Genomic DNA, 20020 nt, shown 5'->3' with positions numbered 1-20020 from the left:
ATGTCTTAAAAGACATTTGACTTTGTAACATAATGCCTTAAAATTGAGCCTCTGTCTCTTTAAGAAACTTCTGCTTTTTCTGAAACTCCACCTTCAGGAAGGCATCACAACATGGCTCCTCTATTAACCCTTGAACAACATTTTTATCTGCGTTGCTCTGAGAAGTTGCCCCTATAATGAGCTCAGTAGATGAGCACTTAATTGCTGCTGGCTAGTCTGAAGGATCTTAGAAACTGTAACTCTGAGGAGGAGCTGTGCCTTGAAGGCAAAGTTAGGTCCACCCAAGGATTTTACACAGTTGAATAGTTGCCACAGGAGATTAAAGGATTTCTTTAAAGCTTCCTGACGTTTACAGAGGGCTGCGTAGCTTATAAAGCAATTAGTCCAAGCTTTGAACATAACAGAGCATTCTTTAATTGATAAACTGCAAACCTTCCTAGGGATTACTGTTTACCTAAGGCCTGGAAATGAGGGCATTAGTGAGAGAAGTAGCCAAAAATATCTACAGTAAATTTTGGAGGAGCTGCAGAGACTCTTGGTTCAGGTGGGGCAATCTGTTGATAAATATTGGTGGTGTTCTTCACAACTCTGGTCTTTCTTGAAGAGTGGCCAGAAGGAATCCATGTTTCCAGTTTGACACAAGCTATGCAGGGAACACTGCAAATATGTGAGAAAAACAGAGACTAACCTTTTGGTTGACGTGACTATGTGTTACTCTTTTCAGCATGCTGCTTGGTTGCTTTCTTGTTTGACCATAATTAGTTTAACCCATTTTTTGTTGTTACAAAACCTAACCCAGAATGCCAGGTCAAACCCTTAATCCAGTCCAGTTGGAATAAATGGACCCTCGGCTGGTTTTGTTCATGTTTGACTCATATGGTAGGAAAATAAGGGTCAATGAAAACTCTGCAGTAACAAATCTGTTCCCTCTTCCAGGGCTGTAAGAACAAAATTAGATCATTCTGTTCTTGCAGATTTTGTTTTTGACAGTTTCTGTGGGCAAACATTCTTTTCTTTTGGGATGTTAGCAACTTTTATATCAAAATGATGTAGTGGGGGGTCTTTCCAAGAATTCTGTACCTAAGGTATCATCCACAGGTACATTCTTAGAGATGAAACAACTGTCCAGTACAAAAACACTGTCAAAAAGCACTTATTCCGACAGATAATAAAAACAGAAATATTACCAAAAATGACAGTGCATTTAAATAAGTAAATTGTGTAGCTGTACAAATATAATGCAATTGCAAAACGTCAGAACCCTTTTCCGGGTATGTAGAAATTAATTTAAATAAAACACAACTTCAGTTAAATTCCCTATCAAGTTATCAGGAACCTTGTTAGGTGGGACATTTTAGAGACGGACTACAAATATAGACGTACTGCAGGTGGGTTCAGCACTCAGGATGCAAGAGGATTCTCCGTCTTCCGCTATTTCATCGTCACAGGTTATCGTTGCAAGACCTAATACACTCCAAACTAGTTGGAATTTTGTCCCCCCACTCTTCAGAAAATTTACCAAATTTGATAACGTTTGTAAAAATTCGCGTTAAGCCGACCAATTTCCTCTTGTTTACCAATAACAATAGTTGTCATATGTCTTGTACTCTTGTAGGTGAATATAGGCTGATTCAAACGCAAAAATCCTTTATCAACATTCTACTTGTACCTTAAGGTGTAGAGTTTGCGCCCCCCTTTCACAGTGGCCACCGTTATTATCGTACGATGGCATTTTATAATTTAGACTGTTGAACAGTTTTGTGACACCGATTTTTCGGAACAGGAAGTGACTCCTCTTGCTGTGGAAACATCTTCGGCTGCACGTTACGTCGGGAGCTTAAATGACATTTACACAGCTTGCTTCACCCCTTTATTTTTGTAACTTAAGACATAGAAGTTAAAAACTTGCGGATATCAGCTCTTCGTGGTGCTGAATAAACTAAAACCACTGAGTTTTATTTCACAGGAAGCTCTTAAACAAGCATGAGGACTGTAAAGCCCTTCCTTTGCGTCTCCAAACACTGGGCTCCTCTCAGGTGGCTCTCCAAACCCAGAAACTGTTCAAATGCAGCCAGAGCCAGCTCAGGAGAGAAGAAAGTTGTCTCCGACAGCTTCAGGAGACGAGTAGCTTCCGGTCCGCGTTTTCAGGACTTTATTAAATCTCCTTCAGTGACTCTGGCTGTAAATTGCGAACACAGCGACGAACATTATCTTTCTGAGGACTTGGGGCTGCTGGGGGACACAAGGAAAGGTTGGTGGCACGACTGACAGCTTCCGCCAGCTTTACATTCAGTGGTTTTGGAGTCTGTGTAATGATGGCTTACCTCATTTCAGTGTATTTTGAAACTTATGGATGCCAGATGAATGTAAATGACACAGAAATAGCCTGGTCCATACTGCAGAAGAAAGGCTATCAACGGACAGTTGATTTGAAACAGGTATTTATTATTACGTTCTAAGTCTTTCCATGAAATAAACTTCCAGAAGTATAGCCAGATCATGATTACACAGTTTGTTCTAATTTCCTGGTCAGAAATGGTTAAAAGAGGTATCTGTTTAAGAAAAAGCTTCATCCCACATATGCACAGTTTGGCACATAAAGCATTTTATACATTGTTTCTGCAGAGGAAAAAAAAACTTGAAATCTCAAACCTTTGCTTTTTTTCTTTTGAAAATCAACTTTACTAATCATCCTTCACATGGTTCTCAGGTTTCCTTATTATTTTGACCAAACTGCATGAGTTTATATAGAAGGAAGATGTTTCTTTCATTTCCCGAAAAGTTCAATTCTTTGGAGATGCAAGGTTTGTTTTAAACAGTAGCAAATCGATATCATCAACAACTTGACTCAAACCCGGACATCAGCAGGTGTCAGTCATGCAGTCTGGACCAGTCAAAATGCAGGACAAAAAGGTTGAAGTACGTTGTAGTGGGACAGCTGATCACCCTGATGTTAGTACTAATAGTTTTTGCTAGCTTTTCTCAGTGACGTTGCTAACTAGCTACACAAGGCAATAACGATGTTATATGAAAATATAACAATTTATCCATCTTCCTTTAGAGCATTGAAACTCTAAAGGAACATGTTTTCAGAAAACGTGTGTGTGTGTGAGACAAATGTGAGACACAAACCAATAAGGAGTGGAAATTAGAGTGGAGATGAAACACAATGTTTTTTCACTGTTTAGTTAGTGTTGATTTTTCTCTTCTAGGCAGATGTTGTCCTCCTGGTGACCTGCTCTATCAGGTGAGCTCATTCAGGTACATATAGTATAGTGGACCCCTGGGATTTGCAGGAGTCACAGACCACAGCCGCCCACAAATTGCTAAAATCTGCAAATACTTGAGACCACTAAAAACGCCCATTTCAATTGTTTTAATAAGGTAAAAGTCATGTTAAGTCGTCTACAATAAGTCACAAGTATTGACCAGTCACCAGGTTCAAAAGGAATACAATAGAATACAATGACTGGAGGCAGGAGATGAGCAAGAATAATAATTGTTTTGTAGAAATAAGTCAAAATACAATACAATTTAACCAAACTATTAATAACAAGCTGGCATAATGTCAACATGTAAACCTTAGTCCTGTTGAATTCAGTGTTTCATTAAATTTTTGTAGTCATTGAAATGTCTTTTTAGTTCACCTTGTTTTCTGTTCAGTGGTTTGAGTTGTTGAATTGTTTCCTTGTTTGCGTTTGCAGTGGAGGGATGAAGCAGGTTCTTTCAGTGAAAGTTCGGTTCTGGGTACAATCCAGGAATCCAATCCAGTTTTCTTAATCTGCCAAAAGAAACCTAACCAACAGGCTTCATTTTAACACCAAATATACCTCACTATGGACGAGTCTGTACAGTGGAAACCGCCTTAGCTCTGCCACAGAAGCTAACATCCAACTGGCGTTAAGGGAAATAAATGGCATTCCTGGATTGGCTGCTTTGCAAATGCCCAGAAATAGAGTGTCAACTAGCATTGCGTCAAGGCATTTCAGCTTCCTTAGCTGTATTTTCTTTACATTGTCTTAGATAAACTCAACACACAGAAATGCAAACAAGCAAATTTTCCACCAGTAATTTGAAGTTGCTTTCCACAGAAACTTCTGCAGTCGCTGAACCACAAACTTAGGGGTCCACTGTACTCTATTTTGAAAAGCTTTTTATTTGTTCCCATTGTACAAATATACGACTTCATGGTCAGATTAACAGAAGTGACGAAACTCTTTCTCTAGAGAAAAGGCCGAACAAACCATTTGGAACAGACTCCAACAACTGACAGCCATGAAGAAGAAACGGTTAAAGACCAACTCGCCAATGAAAATAGGCATCTTGGGTAACATAACGTACACATCTGTTCGGCTCTCAGATGCTGCAGTAATATTCAGACAGCTGTGTTTGTCCAGGCTGCATGGCTGAGAGGCTGAAGACTGAGCTGTTGGAGCGGGAGAAGCTGGTGGACGTCCTGGCCGGCCCCGACGCCTACAGAGACCTTCCTCGACTTCTAGCCGCCGCCGCCGGAGGTCAGCAGGCGAGCAACGTGCTGCTGTCTCTAGAGGAGACCTACGCAGACATCATGCCCGTCCAGCATGCCAGTCAGGGCCGCAGTGCTTTTGTGTAGGTTGCTTCTCTATCTTGTCAGTACTGATCACCCGGATCAGTTCTTAACGTTTTTTTTTCTTCCTGTTTTGTTGCTGGCAGCTCCATCATGCGAGGCTGTGACAACATGTGCAGTTACTGCATTGTTCCCTTCACCAGAGGTAGAGAGAGGAGCCGTCCCATCAGCTCCATTCTGGAAGAGGTTCAGATGCTCTCTGACCAGGTAAATCACGACCCAACACCCAAATCAACCAGCCCTGCTCAGTCCTCTTCTAAAGCTCCTGCTGTTGGAGTCGTCCTCCTCCACTCCATTGCTGCTTCTCCCTCACTTCAACCACACGCAACTTCTGTCACAAGTATGCAACCTGTATCAGAGTGTCTGCGCATCCTGAAGAAGTATTAAAGGGGTATTATTATGTGATTTCCAGCCACATAGTGTCAATTTATAACACAATCAAGTAACTATGTTACAGGTTACTCTGCTGCCAAGAACCACCAACAGACTCCAGAAATCAATAAAGTAATGATTAACTGATAAGCAGCCATTTTCCTTAACACCAGTTTTATCTTTTATCCTGAGGCTCTTTCCTTTAAACGAAGGGCTCAGTTTTTTATAATATTCCAAATTTGAAAAAGAATCACAAATCTAAATTTTAAAAAGTTACTGGATCAGCTGTGTTAAACACCCAAACATTATGTAACTTTTGATATATTTATAAAAACAGCAAAACAGGAACCTATTGGAGTGCGGAGTAAAACAATAAAATATGTGAAAAACTTGGTCCCTGTTTAATAAAGAGACATAAGCTGCCTTTCAAAGAGAGGGTAACGTCTAAGTAAGGGCTGTTCAAATGATGATGAACGATCTTGTGGGCCCCCAGACCACAGTTCCAGAATAGAACAACTCTGGGCTGCAAGCATTGGCAGCTGATGCAGATTGAGATTTTAAAACAATCTTTAGGGCAACATTTTGACAGAGAAAATATATAACTCTAAAATAAAACATAAGTTATTTCTAATGTACACATAGAGTTTCTGCATTTATCTTCGTTTTGTGGTAAATGAAACCACACACATAAAGAACACTTATTTACTTAGAAAAATTCACAACAACATCATAAATTACACAAAAAAACACCAAAGGTATACTACATCAATTACAACACATGATCATGTAAAAAACCTTCAGGATCAGCACTCATATCCCAACTTGTGTGTGTGTGTGTGTGTGTGTGTGTGTGTGTGGGCGTGTGTGTGTGTGTGTGTGTGTGCCAGGGTGTGAAGGAGGTGACTCTGCTGGGTCAGAATGTGAACAGCTACAGGGACACGTCAGAGGTTCAGTTCTGCGGCTCGGAGCGGACCAAGCTGAGCCGCGGCTTCAGCACCGTCTACCGAGCCAAACAGGGAGGCCTGCGCTTCTCCGACCTGCTCGACCTCGTGTCGCGCATTGACCCCGACATGAGGATAAGGTTCACTTCCCCTCACCCCAAGGATTTTCCTGATGAGGTATGTCAGGTTCTCTCTGGATGGTAATGTGTTCCCGTTGATTTCTTGTCAAACACAAAGTTCCACTAGAGAAAATAATACAGTTTGTTGAGCTGTTGCTGTTTAACCCACGGATGGTGAGTTCTGGTGTATGATGGGTTCCTCCAGGTTCTGCAGCTGATTGCTGAGCGACAGAACGTTTGTAAGCAGATCCACCTTCCGGCTCAGAGCGGGAGCAACCAGGTCCTGAAGGCCATGCGCCGGGGGTAGGAAACCACTGCCGCCATTTGTAGGCCTGTTATAATAGACAATACATCAGTTAATTGCATGATGAATTGAAACTAACTCTATGATTCCATTTGTATGATTTATCATTTCTCTCTCTTTTTTTTTAACCAAAAAAATAGGATGACAAAAGTCCTTTGTCTCAACTAGCCCTTTTTTGAAGAACAATGTTGTTTACCAAGAATTCATAATTCATTTTAATCGTTTTTTCTGTCATTAGGTTTAAATGTTTATTAGAATTTGAGAATATGTTCTTGTATTATGTTGCCATTATCATTATATGATCTCAAATCAGAAATATCATCGTTTATTGCGATAACTTCTGGGACAATGTATCGTCTGTCAAAATTTGTTATGGTGGCAGGGGTAGCCATTTTAAAATAACAGCTGAAGGATTTTGTTTTATGAAATCTTTTTATACTTTTTCTGTCCAGTTACACAAGAGAGGCCTACCTTGATCTAGTGGACAATATAAAGCAAATCATCCCAGGTAAGCAACTAGAACCACTTTAATTTATCTTCTGTCACTTCGTATCACTATATGAGATGTTTGTCTTATGGGAATCTGACCATAACTGTACAGAAATTCCATTTATAACCCAGTTTGATGTGTTTGGGGTCATTGTCCTGCTGGACGTCTCAAACAGTTACCTTCAAGCCAACCATTAAAAATGTCAAATTATTATGAAGTTTATTCTGATGATGCCTGCATACAAACATCTGACCTGTGCTTTATGCTGCTTTACATAAATAGGACTCTGTTGTTCTCACGAAAATGTTGAATTGCAGTTAAAGTTGTATAATGCGTTCCGACGCCTTCGCTGCAGGAGGCCGACCCTGCACCCATCAGGGAGCGTCGTTTACTGCTGACTCAGCCAATGAGAAGGCAAGAGACATCAGCGTTCATGCACTTTTAGAAAACGAATGAAAAGAAAAAGAAGTACTAAAGTGAAATACAGACTGTGCTGCTGTAGCCCTCACACTCTACAACCATGAAACGACAGATTCCAGCTTCCAGCTGCACAGACGCTGCTGCTTCAAAGGAGTTTAAAGATGTTTTATGGTCTGACATTCTCCTCAAAGTGCACAAGGAATTACACAGGTGTTGTTTTTGTTGTTTTTTTGTTTTTTTAACTTGTAAAAATAACTATAAAGATAGTTACACTAAACCCAAACTACTAATCTGATAACGCTAAAGCGGTATTGAGTTAAAACTGATGCTAAAGCGTTAACTTAACTTCAAATGATGTCAGCCCTTGAAAGACTCGAGCACCAACGTAATTTTGACATTATAGTTGACATGTTCTATAAAACTTTAGAGATAAAGTTATTGGAGGGAAACAGAACGATTGCGTCAACAGCCTTCACTCTTCAAAAGAAGAGCAGGAACATTAACGTCTAACTTCCTAAAACATTCTTCACGTCAATAAACAAAACGTCAGTGCAGATGTTATTTACAAAACAGCCAAGTAAATTAATGTTTTAGAAGTTTTCAGGAACAATTAACTTTGGGGAAGCTAGGTGTGCAAAATGTTAGGTAAAGTGCTTAGTTAAAAATTAGCTCTGCTATTGGCGCATTAGGGGTTAATGTGCCCAACATATTTGAATACACTTAATACAACTTCAGGCTGTTTTTCTGAGTTCCTCAGAAATCACATGGAACCTTTAATCAGCACTGTGGCGTTGGCTTCATAGCTTTTTTTTTTGTTTGTTTGTTTTTTAAAAAATAAATAAATCCAATTGACTGCTGATCTTCATTCTTGTGCGTCAGACGTGAGTCTCAGCAGCGACTTCATCTCAGGCTTCTGCGGTGAAACAGATGACGACCATCAGCAAACTCTCTCCCTGATCAGAGAGGTGGGCTTCAACGTGGGCTTCCTGTTTGCCTACAGCATGCGAAAGGTAAGCTCCTGCTGAACCGCTGCAGTGTCGTTGGTGCTTTGTGGTATTTACTCTTTCGTCCTGCTCTCTTTCAGAAGACGCACGCCTTCCATCGGCTGCAGGACGACGTGGCGCCGCAGGTGAAGCAGCGCCGGCTACAGGAGTGCATCAGTGTTTTCAGAGAGGAAGCAGAGAGAGTGAACGCCGCCGTCGTTGGCAGCACACAGCTGGTGCTGGTGGAGGGAGTGAGTACTTCACTGACCGCATGAAAAAGTCAGAAACTTTTTACATATCTGATCAGGGTGAGACTCGGTGGCCTTGATCATCTATTTTTGATTCCCCACCCTGTTTAACACCCCTTGACAGTTTTCATTTTGTTGTCAGTAAAATCCAAATCTTTGTTGCATTTTATATGTATTTTAGAAAATGAAGAAGGCTCAATAAAATGTATGTCACACTTTTAACATTATTTGTTAGAACACCCGTCTAGTTTTAATTCCACCTTGCAGTTATTATATTGTGTTGGTCTGTTGCATAACAAGATTAAAATACAGTACCTTCCTAAAATAATGACCTAAATTATTTTTTGCCAAATGTGATTTTAACATGTTTTGGAAAGAAAAAGGGAGAGAGAGGTTTTCTTTTTTTCCTTTTTTTTTCTTTGCCAAAATCAGTTTTGGCAAAGAATGACTTAGGTCATTGTTTTGGAAGGTGACGATATTCAGTTTGTGGTTGGATCGTGATAAAATCTGAGAAACTACAATCACATTGCACATGTGGATTTAAAACTGAAGGGTTCACAGTAAGATGAACCTGAAAACAGGATGGTTTCTATTTTATGACTGCAAATGGTTTTGGGATACATCCTCAGTTGAGCTGAATTCAGGGATGGGGAAATGTGATCTGGATTATCTCTTTCAGAAAAGAATATATTGACATTTCTAATACGCCTCATTGTGTGCAACAGCAAAAGTCGTGTATCTGTGCAGGGTTACTTTAACCTGTTACCAGGCAACGCCGCTCAACTCTGCTCTCCATTTTTATTAAGGAAAGTAAAAGATCTGCCGAGGATCTGTGTGGGAGAACTGATGGGAACATGAAAGTGATTTTCCCCAAAGAAGATGTTGCCATTCAAGCTTCTGTGTCCAACACCGCACCGATCCATGGGGGAGACTATGTCCTGGTGAAGGTAGGATGGGTTAGCTTTCATCCCCACATATAACTGGAATCTGTTCAGAAACTCAACACAGTTTCATTTAGGTTCAACATACAACCAAGCTTATTTAGCAAATGATTTTAGAAGACATAGAGCCAATAAAACCTTTAAAAACATACAGTTTCCTTTGTGAGAAGTCTGTAGTAGAGAACAAGAAGCAAATTGGTAATTCCATGGTCAAACCTTGAGGTCCAAACCTTCTGTCAAGTAAGACCACATGCATTGTCAACTGGAATGAACATATATACTGACAGGTTTCAGAGAAACTAGCCACTAAAGGGTGTATTGTTGTCAGGACACTCTTGTAAAAAAAAGATCTTTGATCTCCAGGAGTTTTATCATGGTTAAATAAAGGTAGAAAGAAAAACAAAATAATGCAAAATGATATCAACAGAGTGTTGATCCCACCTACTGCACGCTCTGGATCCACCACGTTCCAGCATTCCAGCCCTTATTCACACCCACACAGTGATGAACACACCGCTGATGGACACACACCCAACATAGCCAAAAGCGAAACAGACATTGTTAGATGAGATTTGCCAATGGAGAGATCTCACTACGTTATGGAGGGCGTTATCCATGAACTGGCCCCAATAGGGCTTTGGTTCCCCTTTGCTACCAAAACAACCCTGAGTTGTTGAGGCATGGATTCCTCTAGGCCTCTGAAGTTGAGCTGTACTGTTTGATGCCAAAACATCGGCAGTGGACATTTTAAGTCAGTGGTCACAAACTGTATTCCTCGAGGACCAGAGTCCTGCAACTTGTAGATGTCTCCCTTGTCCTACACTCTTGAAGTCAATGGAGAAAATGCCTCACTTGCATGAAGTCCATCTCTATACTACATAGTGCTGTCAATATCAGAGCCAGGTGTGCTGAAGAATAGAGGTATCTGAAAGCTTCAGGACTGGAGTTTGTCTTGTAAATTGTGAGGAAGGATTTCCATGGATTGGACTCGTTTATCCAGCACATCCCAGAGACATTCGATTGGACTCTGGTCAGAATGTAGAGGTCAAGTCAACACCTCCAAGTCCTGGCTGCCTTCAAACCATTGAAGCCTTTTTTTCTTTGTGGTATGGAGCATTATTCTGCTGGAAGCCACAGCCAATAGGGAACTGTTTCTGCACTGACTGATCTGCAGCTGTGCAGCTCAAACTGAAGTATTTGTGTTAGAAGTAGCTTTATCTTTTTCAGTAATTTGTCCTACATTAGTTTATCAGGTTGGCCTTCATTCCCAATCTTATCTATAAGCTTTGGACTATTATGGTAGATGTGACCACTTCAACATTTTACAATAACTGCAGTATTAGAGATGCTGTAAGGGTAACCTTTAAAATTAGTCAAACTTGTTCAAATTCTTGATTCCTGATCCCAACACATAAACTTTGTAGAGAAAATGTTCATTTGCTGTCTAATACATCCCACCCACTAACATAGGGGATAAGCAGTGTTACTCAGTGGTCATAATAAAGTGCTCCCACAATAAAAAAATAAAAATTCAAGTTAAGATGATGACAAACATTTATTAGAACCAATTTAATCAATTCCACATTGAACATGAGATACAATGATTACAAGTTTTTTGTCAGTAGTTTGACATCATAGTTTTCACAGTAAGAAAAAATCCCAGAATTAAATTCTTGAATGTCATTTTCCTATTGAAATGTACAATAAAAAATAACAATTTGAGTAGAAGTATTTGTACATTTGTACAGCTGGATAACCTGACATGTCGGTAGTTTGGTTTCTGCTACATTCAGTCTGACGTCTTCTGTCTGTGTAGATCCTGTCAGCCGGCTCCCAGAGCCTGAGGGGCCGGGCCCTCAGTCACAGCTCCCTGAAATCAACAACGACCCCCAGCTGTGATGGATACAAGTGATGCTAAGAGCCACTATTTAATGTTCAACTTTATATGCCTTTATTGTCAAGAATAGTTGTATTTATTTGACTAAAATTCAGTTATTTATTATGATAAATAATTGTTCAACTATTGCCTGTCTGGTTTCTATTTTTTCCCCCCTCAATGAATTTGATTGATTGGTTGCAGTGACACCATAAGGCTCCAGTCCCCAAGGGCCGCTGTCCTGCAACTTTTACATGTTCCTCTGCTGCACCAAACCTGAATAGATTAATTAGGTCATTAAGGCTCTGGAGAACTGATCTACACAAGGAGGAAGTAATCAAGTCATTTCATTCCAGTATTTTGTACCTGTGGCACATCTAAAAACTGCAGGACAGCGACTGGAGGACTGGAGTTTGAGACCAAACTGTGCTGTAAGGAGATTCTGCAGGAGAACTGTTCAGATCTGCACATTCACAGAATCATTTCACTAAGATAGAAACTTTCAAACAGAATTTAGCTAAAGTCATTAGCTGAAAGGGGCTGCAATCTGCTTTGGAAGGAGTGAACTATTCCTGAAAAGGAATAATAGAGGGCACCAGTTCCACACACATCTCATCTACAGTTTTTGAGAAAAAAAAAAAAAAAAAAAAAAAAAATCAAGCAAATGTAAAAAAAAAAACATTTCAAAAATGAAAATGTTTGACAACGGTATAAAAAAAAAGAAAAAAAAAAACCCAGTGTATTCTTCCAGTTTTTAGATCTTTGCAGTTCACCCTGTGAAGTTAACATCTGTCCCGATCAGCATGTAATCCTGCAAGTAAAACAGAAAAAAAAGGTTTATCAGAAATCAATGGGTTTTATCAGTTTCATGTAGAATCTGATTCTGATCACTGCAAAAGTCAGAACAGAAATGATCACGTCTCTAACCTTCATTATTTGAAGCTGGGGGTTCACAAGGTTCATTTTTCCGATTGCAGGAAGTGGGTAACCCTTATCGAGTTGAACTGTAAAACAAAAATCAGGTTGGGTACAAATCAAATCACAAACCTTTCATCTTCAAGACAGTTATTCATATAAATACAACCACTGAGTTGTTCATGTCATGTATGGAAATCCTTATATAACATGTCAATTCATTAAAAACCAACTTTCATCACAAATCAGCAGATGATGGCAATGTAAGAATATTGATGTCTTTGTGTGTTTCGTGTTGTTTGGTATTTACTGAACAATAGCTTCGGCTAGTCTGTCTGATGTTACGTTACCCACAATATCTGTGCGTTTACTGTTGGAATTGTAGTAAACAGAAAGCGATAGTCTACATTGAGAAGAGGCAGTTTAAAAAACAAAAACAAACATAACGGACATTTGGGTGTTACTGACACTTATTATGGAAACCCATTTCCGCCACTCTTAAAAAAAATAATAAATTATCTCATTATAAATATATACTTTAAAAAAGATTGCATTTGTGAAAAAAAAACTTCATTTTTTTGTGCTTAATTATTGTGTTTCTTGGTTTGCTTCGGGGTCAAAGATGTACTGTTGTACCACTGTTTGTAGCCATTTTCACGAGTCTGAGGTGCGAATGTAAACACCGAGTTTGGAGGGCATGACCAGCAGCAGCTTACTTGTATTATCGTGACATAGCGCAAAACAAACCGCTTTCTTGTTTTAAAAAGGTATGAAATGAGTGATAATTAGATTATTTAACCAAGATATTTTCTGTTTAAGCCAGAGACTGTAACTGTAAAACTGCGACACCTCGTGGGATGTTTGAGTGTCGTCTAGAAGAAACAGAGAAGAAATCTCTATGTGTTTAAGATGTAATCTATCAGAGGAATATATTTTCATACACATTGCTTAGCATTTGAAAACAATGTGAGTGAAGGGTTTCAGAGTTATTTTGGAGTAACAATTATTTGGAACCTTTTTTAGAGAAAATTCAAACAGCCAACTTGAGAAACTTACCATTGACTATGGGTATCACTACCACTTTGAGGACCATTCGGAGCACACTGTCAAGGACGCCGACCTGTAATCCAAAGGCTGAATTTCAGCTTGAGTTTGACTAGAGGGTCCTTACAGAGACTCATCAGAAATAGAGATCTTACCTGAAACTGCCCCACATAACTGGTTCCTACAGACAGTTTTAGCCTACATAAGTTAAAACAAAGTTAGAACTGATTGAACATCCTTTCAGAGAGCTTAAAGGAGCATTTCCCGTCATCTTTGAGCAACTCACTGGTTGAGAGTGAGGCGTCCGGCAATGTTCAGTCCTCTGACGTACACGTCGGCGCTCACGCTGCTCTCCTACCGAGAAAACGTCAGAAATGTTTACGTTTTTTCTTTTTCCTTCCAATCAATGACTTTTCATCTTGTAGTGTGACGTACCAAGTTCAGGATGAAAAGAGGGGAAAGTGTGCCGTTGGATTGGATGGCGTACGCCGTCACCGTGGCAGTGGCCACAGCGGTTGCATTTTTGGGCTGGAAAGTGATGGTGGGACTGTTCTCAGCCCTCAGCAGCAGCTTCATCATCAGACCTGGATACTGCTTTGCAATCTGACAAAACAGAAACAGATCCACGATGCAGTGCATGCCATTGACAATTGCGTTCCTCATTAAATCCTTGAAACGCTCCTCACCTGCGGGATGAAGACTCCGAACGTTTTGGTGTTGAGTCGGAACGGAGAGCCTTTGGGGACCTGTTTGGGACGGAGCAAGGAATGTTGTTACACAAGTGGGATTTTGTGGACTTTGAGGCCATAGAAGAGCGAACAGTGGCGCACCATGTCGTCTGTGATGTACAGGCTGAGGACTCCAGCTTTGTTGTACACGAAACCTGCAGAGTTGGCGGTGAAGGCGGACAGGGCCATGTACACCATGTTGTTGTTCTGGGACGGCAGGGAAAAGGCTGCGGGGGTGAACGGAGGCTCCTGGTGCTTCCCAATGTTGTAGAACTGACCCTATAAACAGAAATAAAAAATAAGTGATCTTGGATTTTAAAAAAAGCGTATAATTAAGGTTTTAAAAATGCCCCGTCATTCACAATTCTTTACCTTCAAGTTCAGATCAAGAGTCGATTGTGAAATAACCGGAGATGACACCATGGAATATTCAATCTCTGCATATTTGTCCACCTTGGCCAGCACTGCAACAACACAAAGAGATGTTAACTAACATTCTGGAACAGAAACATATATCTTCATTAAGTGCAAAAGGAAATGCTTTACCATTGAGTGTCTGCAGCTTAGGGTTTAAACCAGTAACTGTCTTGTCCACCAGAGGACAGATCTGCAACAGGAAGGAAGAGGAATAATGATTCTCAATTCTTCCTCAACAAAAAGCTGTTTGAAAATCAATTTCTACAGAACTATGAGCTATAAATTGCTAAGATTGTTTGGTTTATGAATTAATGGTTTGATTGTTATTAATATATGGTACAATTATAAAATAAAATTGAACTTTATTCAAAAGTCAAAATTTTGACTTAAAACTATTTTTTGTAACTAAATCTTTCACTCATTCCTGTAGTGAAAATGTTTTGTGGAAAACCTTTCAGCTGCTTTGCTTTTCATGTTCAAGTTTCCTAATTGTTGACCTGGAAGTTTCCCGGTCAGTTTTTATTAGAAGAAAAACCTTGAAATGATGTGGAATGGGTACAGAAAGCTGATTGATGTGGAAGCAAATATGATGGTAATGGAAGTGAATGGAGGATGTTCCTCAAAAATCAGTTAAAGACAAAAAGGGATGTTTACTGCTGGATGAGTCAAACAAAATGGATCAGTCTGATAAAACGTAACCTGATCAAAGTGGTTGTTAAACGTTTATTTTAACTCGACATGTAGATCTCACCAGACTACAACCTCAACCGCATCTGAATAGGATTTATGTGATAGAACAAAAGTAGTGAATAAATGTGACGTTGTACAAACATATAGTGTGTTTAAACTTTCTTTTTTTAAATTAAATTAATCTTTTAATCCAACTCAATATATTGCGATCCTTTGTGTTGCTCTGTGACATAAGCTGTCATCTGAATTTTGAACGTTGGGTTTGAGTTTAAGGGGAATGAATGTTCCTCCATGGATTCAGAAAGTGATGGTAGATATGAGCGTCTTGGCTGCTTCAGCCTCACCTGTTTCTGCAGAGCGTTTCGTAGAGCCTTGTTTATGAACTTGCTGAAGAGATTGTAGAGCCAGCTGAAACAGACAACAGAACGTTAAGAGTTCTGCAGCGCGAGTTTGCAGTAATGTTCCCTCTCGGTTTTCCCCTTTACCTGGCTCCACCGTGGAACTTGACTTTGGCACTGGCCACACTGGCTACGCAGTTGGTACTGCTGACCACCGGCCGACCCGTCGCGTCACTTTTCACGACGATACTCGTGCTGATTGTGAGTCCGTTGACATTCACGTCAAAAGAGCCGCTGTCTTTTCTGTTCGGGAGAAATCCACAGAGGGGTCAGCGCTGGAGGAAGGGGCTTCATTTCATGTCTGAGACGGTCTTTACTCACATTACTCTGAGGTACTTGACCCTCCAGTTTCCATGCAGATTCATGAAGGCGTCTCCGATGGTCAGCCTGACCCCTGTCCCCGGCACCAGAGCCACCGCAGACCTCGGCAACCCCACGTTCACCAGCTGTATGCTGGAACAGACGGTTTCAGGACAGTTGGTCTCGGTTTTTCACAAAATGCGGAGTGGTTGGTGAAGAATGCCTTACTTTGTCAGACTGTACTTGACTTTGCCAATGGGAGACACCCTTTCTGAGCCAGAAAAATCTGGAATTTGGATAGATTTAAGTTTCTCCTGCATGGCGGCGATGCCCAGTTGTTTCCCTGGAAACCGAAGAAAAGCAGAATTGATGGTTGTGATAAAGAAACAAGGGAGAAGTCTTATCACATTAAGACGCTTTGGCTGTAAAGCTTACCGTATTGGAGGCCTTTATCGGTCAGCCTGACCGTCACGCCCGGGTTGACGCTCAGGGTGGTGGAGGCAACCGCCAGCAGGACCAGCAACAAGGACAGAGCCGACATGACTTCTGGGAAACACACAGGAAGAGCATTCCTATATGAACTCATGTTTGGTTCATGTCGCCACATCCTGAAAGAAATCTGTTTTCTTATATATTTTCAAGTTTACTTATATTTATTGATGCTCTCTTGGAGAAACAAACAGTTGAGAAAAAAGTAAAAGCTTTTTTTATAACATAAACTGGATTTATTATGACAAGAATAAATCAAAAATCTTATCATGACAAGACAGTTTTCACAACAAGTGATAGACAGTAAATCCTCTCCCCCTCTTTGTGAAGGATATTCATTAAATAAATCCAGCCTGCCTTGCTTAGAGGAGTGGATACAACAGAATGACTTCGTTTCACAGACAAACAGCTGCACTAAATTCAGAACTTTACTGAAATAATGCATTTTATAAACTGCAAGTAAATAAAACTGCAGTGTTCTCATATGGTTGGTCATTCTTGCATTTGAAAGAAATGCCTGTTTTCCACTGGACAGAACCACATGACCGTCGTTAAGCCAGCCTGAGACTCAGTGTTATTAAATTAGGCTGCGAGTCGCTCTTGGTTCACTTCAAATGAAGAATGTTTGAATCAGAGCAGAAACACGTTCCTGACTGGATGTTTTAGAGCAGATTGTGTTCTAAAACGCAGACAGAAGCTGGTCCAAGTGACCCGGTTCCACCAGAGACCTCAGACCCAACGGTCAGTTAAAGTCCTCCTGCTTCAGCTCGCCCAGAACCAAACAACTGGATCATTACCAGCTATGAGGAGGAAGTCGTCGGTTTCTGTTTTTTACAGTTAAATTCTAGTTTATCTAAAACATTTAAATGCAAACATTTGTCATATGAATTGGGCAAGAAATAGAGAGAACTAATTGTGGTTTTAGTATGTTAGCTTAAAATCTTGACCCTTGAGCCCTTCATGCTAAGCTAATAGGGCAGTCTGAGCGTTGCTGCTGACATGTTGAATGTGTTTTTTATTGTTTGCATTATTAAGAGGTAATATGGATTTATTTATTTCTGGTACTGGAACTATAAAGAAAGTGTTTGGATTTATTTCAATACATTATCCTAAAAAAAAAAGTTGTAATTTTCTCTAACATTTGTTTCAGAAAATTGTCATGGGTGCACACATTTGGGAAATGGCTTTACTAAAAACTCTAATTTTATCTACATTTCCTCCTGAGATGCAAAATATAGGTTGTGGGATAGGAGGACGTTTTTTGATGCGACACCAGGAAGTGAAGGAATCCAGCAGTGATGGCACTTGGCTTTGGGGGAAAGCATCCAAAAATGTCTCCTTTTAAATAACTGAAAATATGGTTTGTTTTAAATTATTTTTTGCAGTATAATTTTGTTCTGTAGTTATGATTTGCTGACCTAACCGAGGTTTATTTCTCTATTTATTTACTGTTGTTTCTTGTAGGCGGTCCTGTTATCTGCACGTTCACTAAGTAAGTGGTGTTTTGTTATCCTTAGTCGTTTTTTTAAGTTGAACTCATTTTGTAATTTTTCTAATTATTTGCTGTTACATAAATTTTGTCAGCTATATTTAGAAAATTAAACAAAGGTATATTTATTTTATGCATATTTATCCTTCTGTCTTATTGCTTGGTCCTTGAAATGAGATTTAAAAAGTTTTCTGATTCTTTCAGCTGCATTATAATTAACCACATCCTTTCTGTTTCTATCATAGAAACAAATAGTGACATAAATTCAATGTAAAGTTGAATCTTGCCACAATCTATACATACTTTACCAATTGTTGCCAACAATGCTTAAAAAGCATCATTTGTTGAAAAAGATTTGTTGAAAATTGCTCAAGTTTTTGGACTAAAAATAAACATTTTTCACTCTGTCATCCAAATAAAAACAAACGAGTCTTACCTGAAGCAGTGGGTCAGCAGCAGCAAAGGATTCTTCCTTCCCCGACACTCTGACTGTTTACAAGCCTGAGTGATAGAGGAAGAGCAACACATGGCCTCTAATATACTCCCTGATGCAGGAAGTTGAACCTGTGAAGGGATCCACCCACCGGCCTGAAGAAATCACGGGTTTTCTTTCTGGCTCATCTGAACGCTGCTTAGGCAAGTCTGAAATCTGGGCATGTAAATGTTTACATATTTCTCTCTCTCCAGATAATTTACGTGTTTTATTCTTTGTTCTCAATCTGCACTTCCAGTAAATTAAAACATAATGGACTATAAAAAGTTCCTCTTTTTTGCCTGTTCAGTTCTGTTTGTTTGGTTTGGTGAACTGGATCACAGTAGAGGAACTGAAAACTGTGAACTTACTTTGTGAAACCGCTCTCATGGTTTCAATGTGTGTGAAGTCGGCCTCGGTACATTCTTCACCTCTATACACTTCAAACACATGTTCAAGGTTAGGAGTGCAAAAATGTGCCTGAATGAATATCAAGATATTAAAGTATAATGAAGAAAATTGTGACATGCCATTTGTTTGTGAAGCTGTGACCTTTGGATGATTTTTTTGAGGTTTTTCACGTATATTTTTACAATACAAAACAAGCAAATCATAGTGAAACAATTGACATGCAAATTACATTAAACAACCCCAAAGTGAACAAATACATATAATCCAAGAATAAATGATAAAATAATAGAAAGACCTACCATGCTTTGGAACGAGCAAAAAAAAATAATTCTGCATAAACCAGTGCCAACTTTTTTTTACTTGAGATGAAGGACCTGGTAGAACATTGATGACTCATCCTCAAACATTTTATTATTTCCCCTTAAGTTTAAAAAAAAAAGTGAGTTGGAATATTATTATTTCAATGATTTAGTTCAAATAGGACATCCGGTACACAAAGTGATACATTTCAAAGTGTTTTTTATTATTATGAAGTTTTTTTTGTAGCTGGTGAAAACCCCAAATTTCTCAAAATGTTAGCTATTAAAACCAATGAAAAAAAATGTGTGTGTGTGTGTGGGTGTGTTTTTTTATCACCATCCCCTCAAGGCTGCAGGTTGTTGCTACTTTTTCAGCCACATTGTTTTTTCATTCACTCAACTTTTCATTTATATTCTGGATTAGAGAACTTTGTGAACAGGAAGCATCTAAACCTCAGTGGGCTTCTGTTGTTATGGAAACCGCCTGCTGGACAACTATCAAGTCAGCACATACATGGTTTTGTGGTCTGTAAGACAACCATGACATGAGATTTCTTTAGTTTCTCTAGTTGCTAAAGAATCTAGCTGCTCACAGTGAAACATAATATTTGGGAATCTGTCAATGGAAAACGTGACCAATAAAAAAATATGGCTTTTATTTTTATCAGTTTAATTTTCTAAGAAGCCTAAATTAGATTTTTTTTATTACTTGTGATCTATAATCATTAAAAACAGAAAGGAGAAGAAAACTCTTAAAATATGTCACTCTGACTATGACTATTTGGCTTCCTCTTTCTGAATAAGAATAAATAAAAAAATCTACTTTTTAATGATGTTGTTAATCATTGATATGCTCCTGCGTTTGGAGTCTTTTATTATGTTACAAGGTTGTTTTTGTGCTCACAGTCGGTTGGGAAACTCCATTTGAAACCAGTCCAACCTCCTGGAACAAAACATTCTGCTGCTGCTCCGGCTTCATTCCTAACACATCCATCATCACCATCTTCATCATCATCATCATCATCATCATCATCACCATCATCATCACTGAGACTTTTATTTTCTCTC

The 20020-nt window shown here is 39.4% G+C and overlaps 2 protein-coding genes across 4 annotated transcripts; one reads left to right on the top strand and one right to left on the bottom strand.

The window, feature by feature from the left end:
* Positions 1 to 1341: 1341 nt before the first annotated feature.
* On the top strand, positions 1342 to 11924 carry cdk5rap1 (CDK5 regulatory subunit associated protein 1). Of its 3 annotated transcripts, none has more exons than XM_044122172.1 (14): positions 1342 to 1388; positions 1967 to 2251; positions 2335 to 2438; positions 3213 to 3247; positions 4227 to 4327; positions 4398 to 4608; positions 4693 to 4813; positions 5866 to 6096; positions 6244 to 6341; positions 6795 to 6850; positions 8132 to 8262; positions 8337 to 8486; positions 9290 to 9430; positions 11241 to 11924. In XM_044122172.1, exons 2-14 carry the CDS (start codon positions 1984 to 1986, stop codon positions 11334 to 11336), a joined length of 1743 nt encoding a protein of 580 aa, XP_043978107.1. In that variant the 5' UTR covers positions 1342 to 1388; positions 1967 to 1983; the 3' UTR covers positions 11337 to 11924. The 3 variants fall into 3 exon arrangements, with proteins under 3 accessions (XP_043978107.1, XP_043978105.1, XP_043978108.1); XM_044122170.1 differs by having other exon boundaries at positions 1367 to 1448; XM_044122173.1 differs by lacking the exon at positions 1342 to 1388 and having other exon boundaries at positions 1400 to 2251.
* Positions 10961 to 18411, bottom strand: LOC122834067 (bactericidal permeability-increasing protein-like). Its single transcript, XM_044122174.1, has 16 exons — positions 18207 to 18411; positions 16228 to 16338; positions 16021 to 16135; positions 15814 to 15945; positions 15580 to 15735; positions 15439 to 15502; positions 14534 to 14594; positions 14360 to 14451; positions 14090 to 14266; positions 13946 to 14005; positions 13695 to 13862; positions 13546 to 13613; positions 13415 to 13457; positions 13272 to 13335; positions 12228 to 12304; positions 10961 to 12111 (listed from the first exon to the last, which is right to left on the bottom strand). The coding sequence occupies exons 2-16, from the start codon at positions 16331 to 16333 to the stop codon at positions 12070 to 12072; spliced, it is 1425 nt and encodes a 474-aa protein (XP_043978109.1). The 5' UTR covers positions 16334 to 16338; positions 18207 to 18411; the 3' UTR covers positions 10961 to 12069.
* Positions 18412 to 20020: the final 1609 nt, after the last annotated feature.

Source organism: Gambusia affinis, linkage group LG07, assembly GCF_019740435.1.
Source record: "Gambusia affinis linkage group LG07, SWU_Gaff_1.0, whole genome shotgun sequence".
In the NCBI taxonomy this organism is placed as follows: domain Eukaryota; kingdom Metazoa; phylum Chordata; class Actinopteri; order Cyprinodontiformes; family Poeciliidae; genus Gambusia; species Gambusia affinis.
Note: the sequence above shows the minus strand (reverse complement) of the source record. Positions and strands in the feature narration are given on the sequence as shown.

What these genes read in the sequence shown, in the direction of transcription:
- LOC122834067 (XM_044122174.1), bottom strand. Translation starts at nt 16,333, where the DNA reads ATGTCGGCTCTGTCCTTGTTGCTGGTCCTGCTGGCGGTTGCCTCCACC. An exon ending in CGATAAAGGCCTCCAATACG is followed by an intron (nt 16,136 to 16,227) that starts GTAAGCTTTACA and finishes TTCGGTTTCCAG; the next exon opens with GGAAACAACTGGGCATCGCC. An exon ending in TGTACATCACAGACGACATG is followed by an intron (nt 14,006 to 14,089) that starts GTGCGCCACTGT and finishes CGTCCCAAACAG; the next exon opens with GTCCCCAAAGGCTCTCCGTT.
- cdk5rap1 (XM_044122172.1), top strand. Translation starts at nt 1,984, where the DNA reads ATGAGGACTGTAAAGCCCTTCCTTTGCGTCTCCAAACACTGGGCTCCT. An exon ending in CTGAAGGCCATGCGCCGGGG is followed by an intron (nt 6,342 to 6,794) that starts GTAGGAAACCAC and finishes TTTTCTGTCCAG; the next exon opens with TTACACAAGAGAGGCCTACC. An exon ending in TTGCCTACAGCATGCGAAAG is followed by an intron (nt 8,263 to 8,336) that starts GTAAGCTCCTGC and finishes GCTCTCTTTCAG; the next exon opens with AAGACGCACGCCTTCCATCG.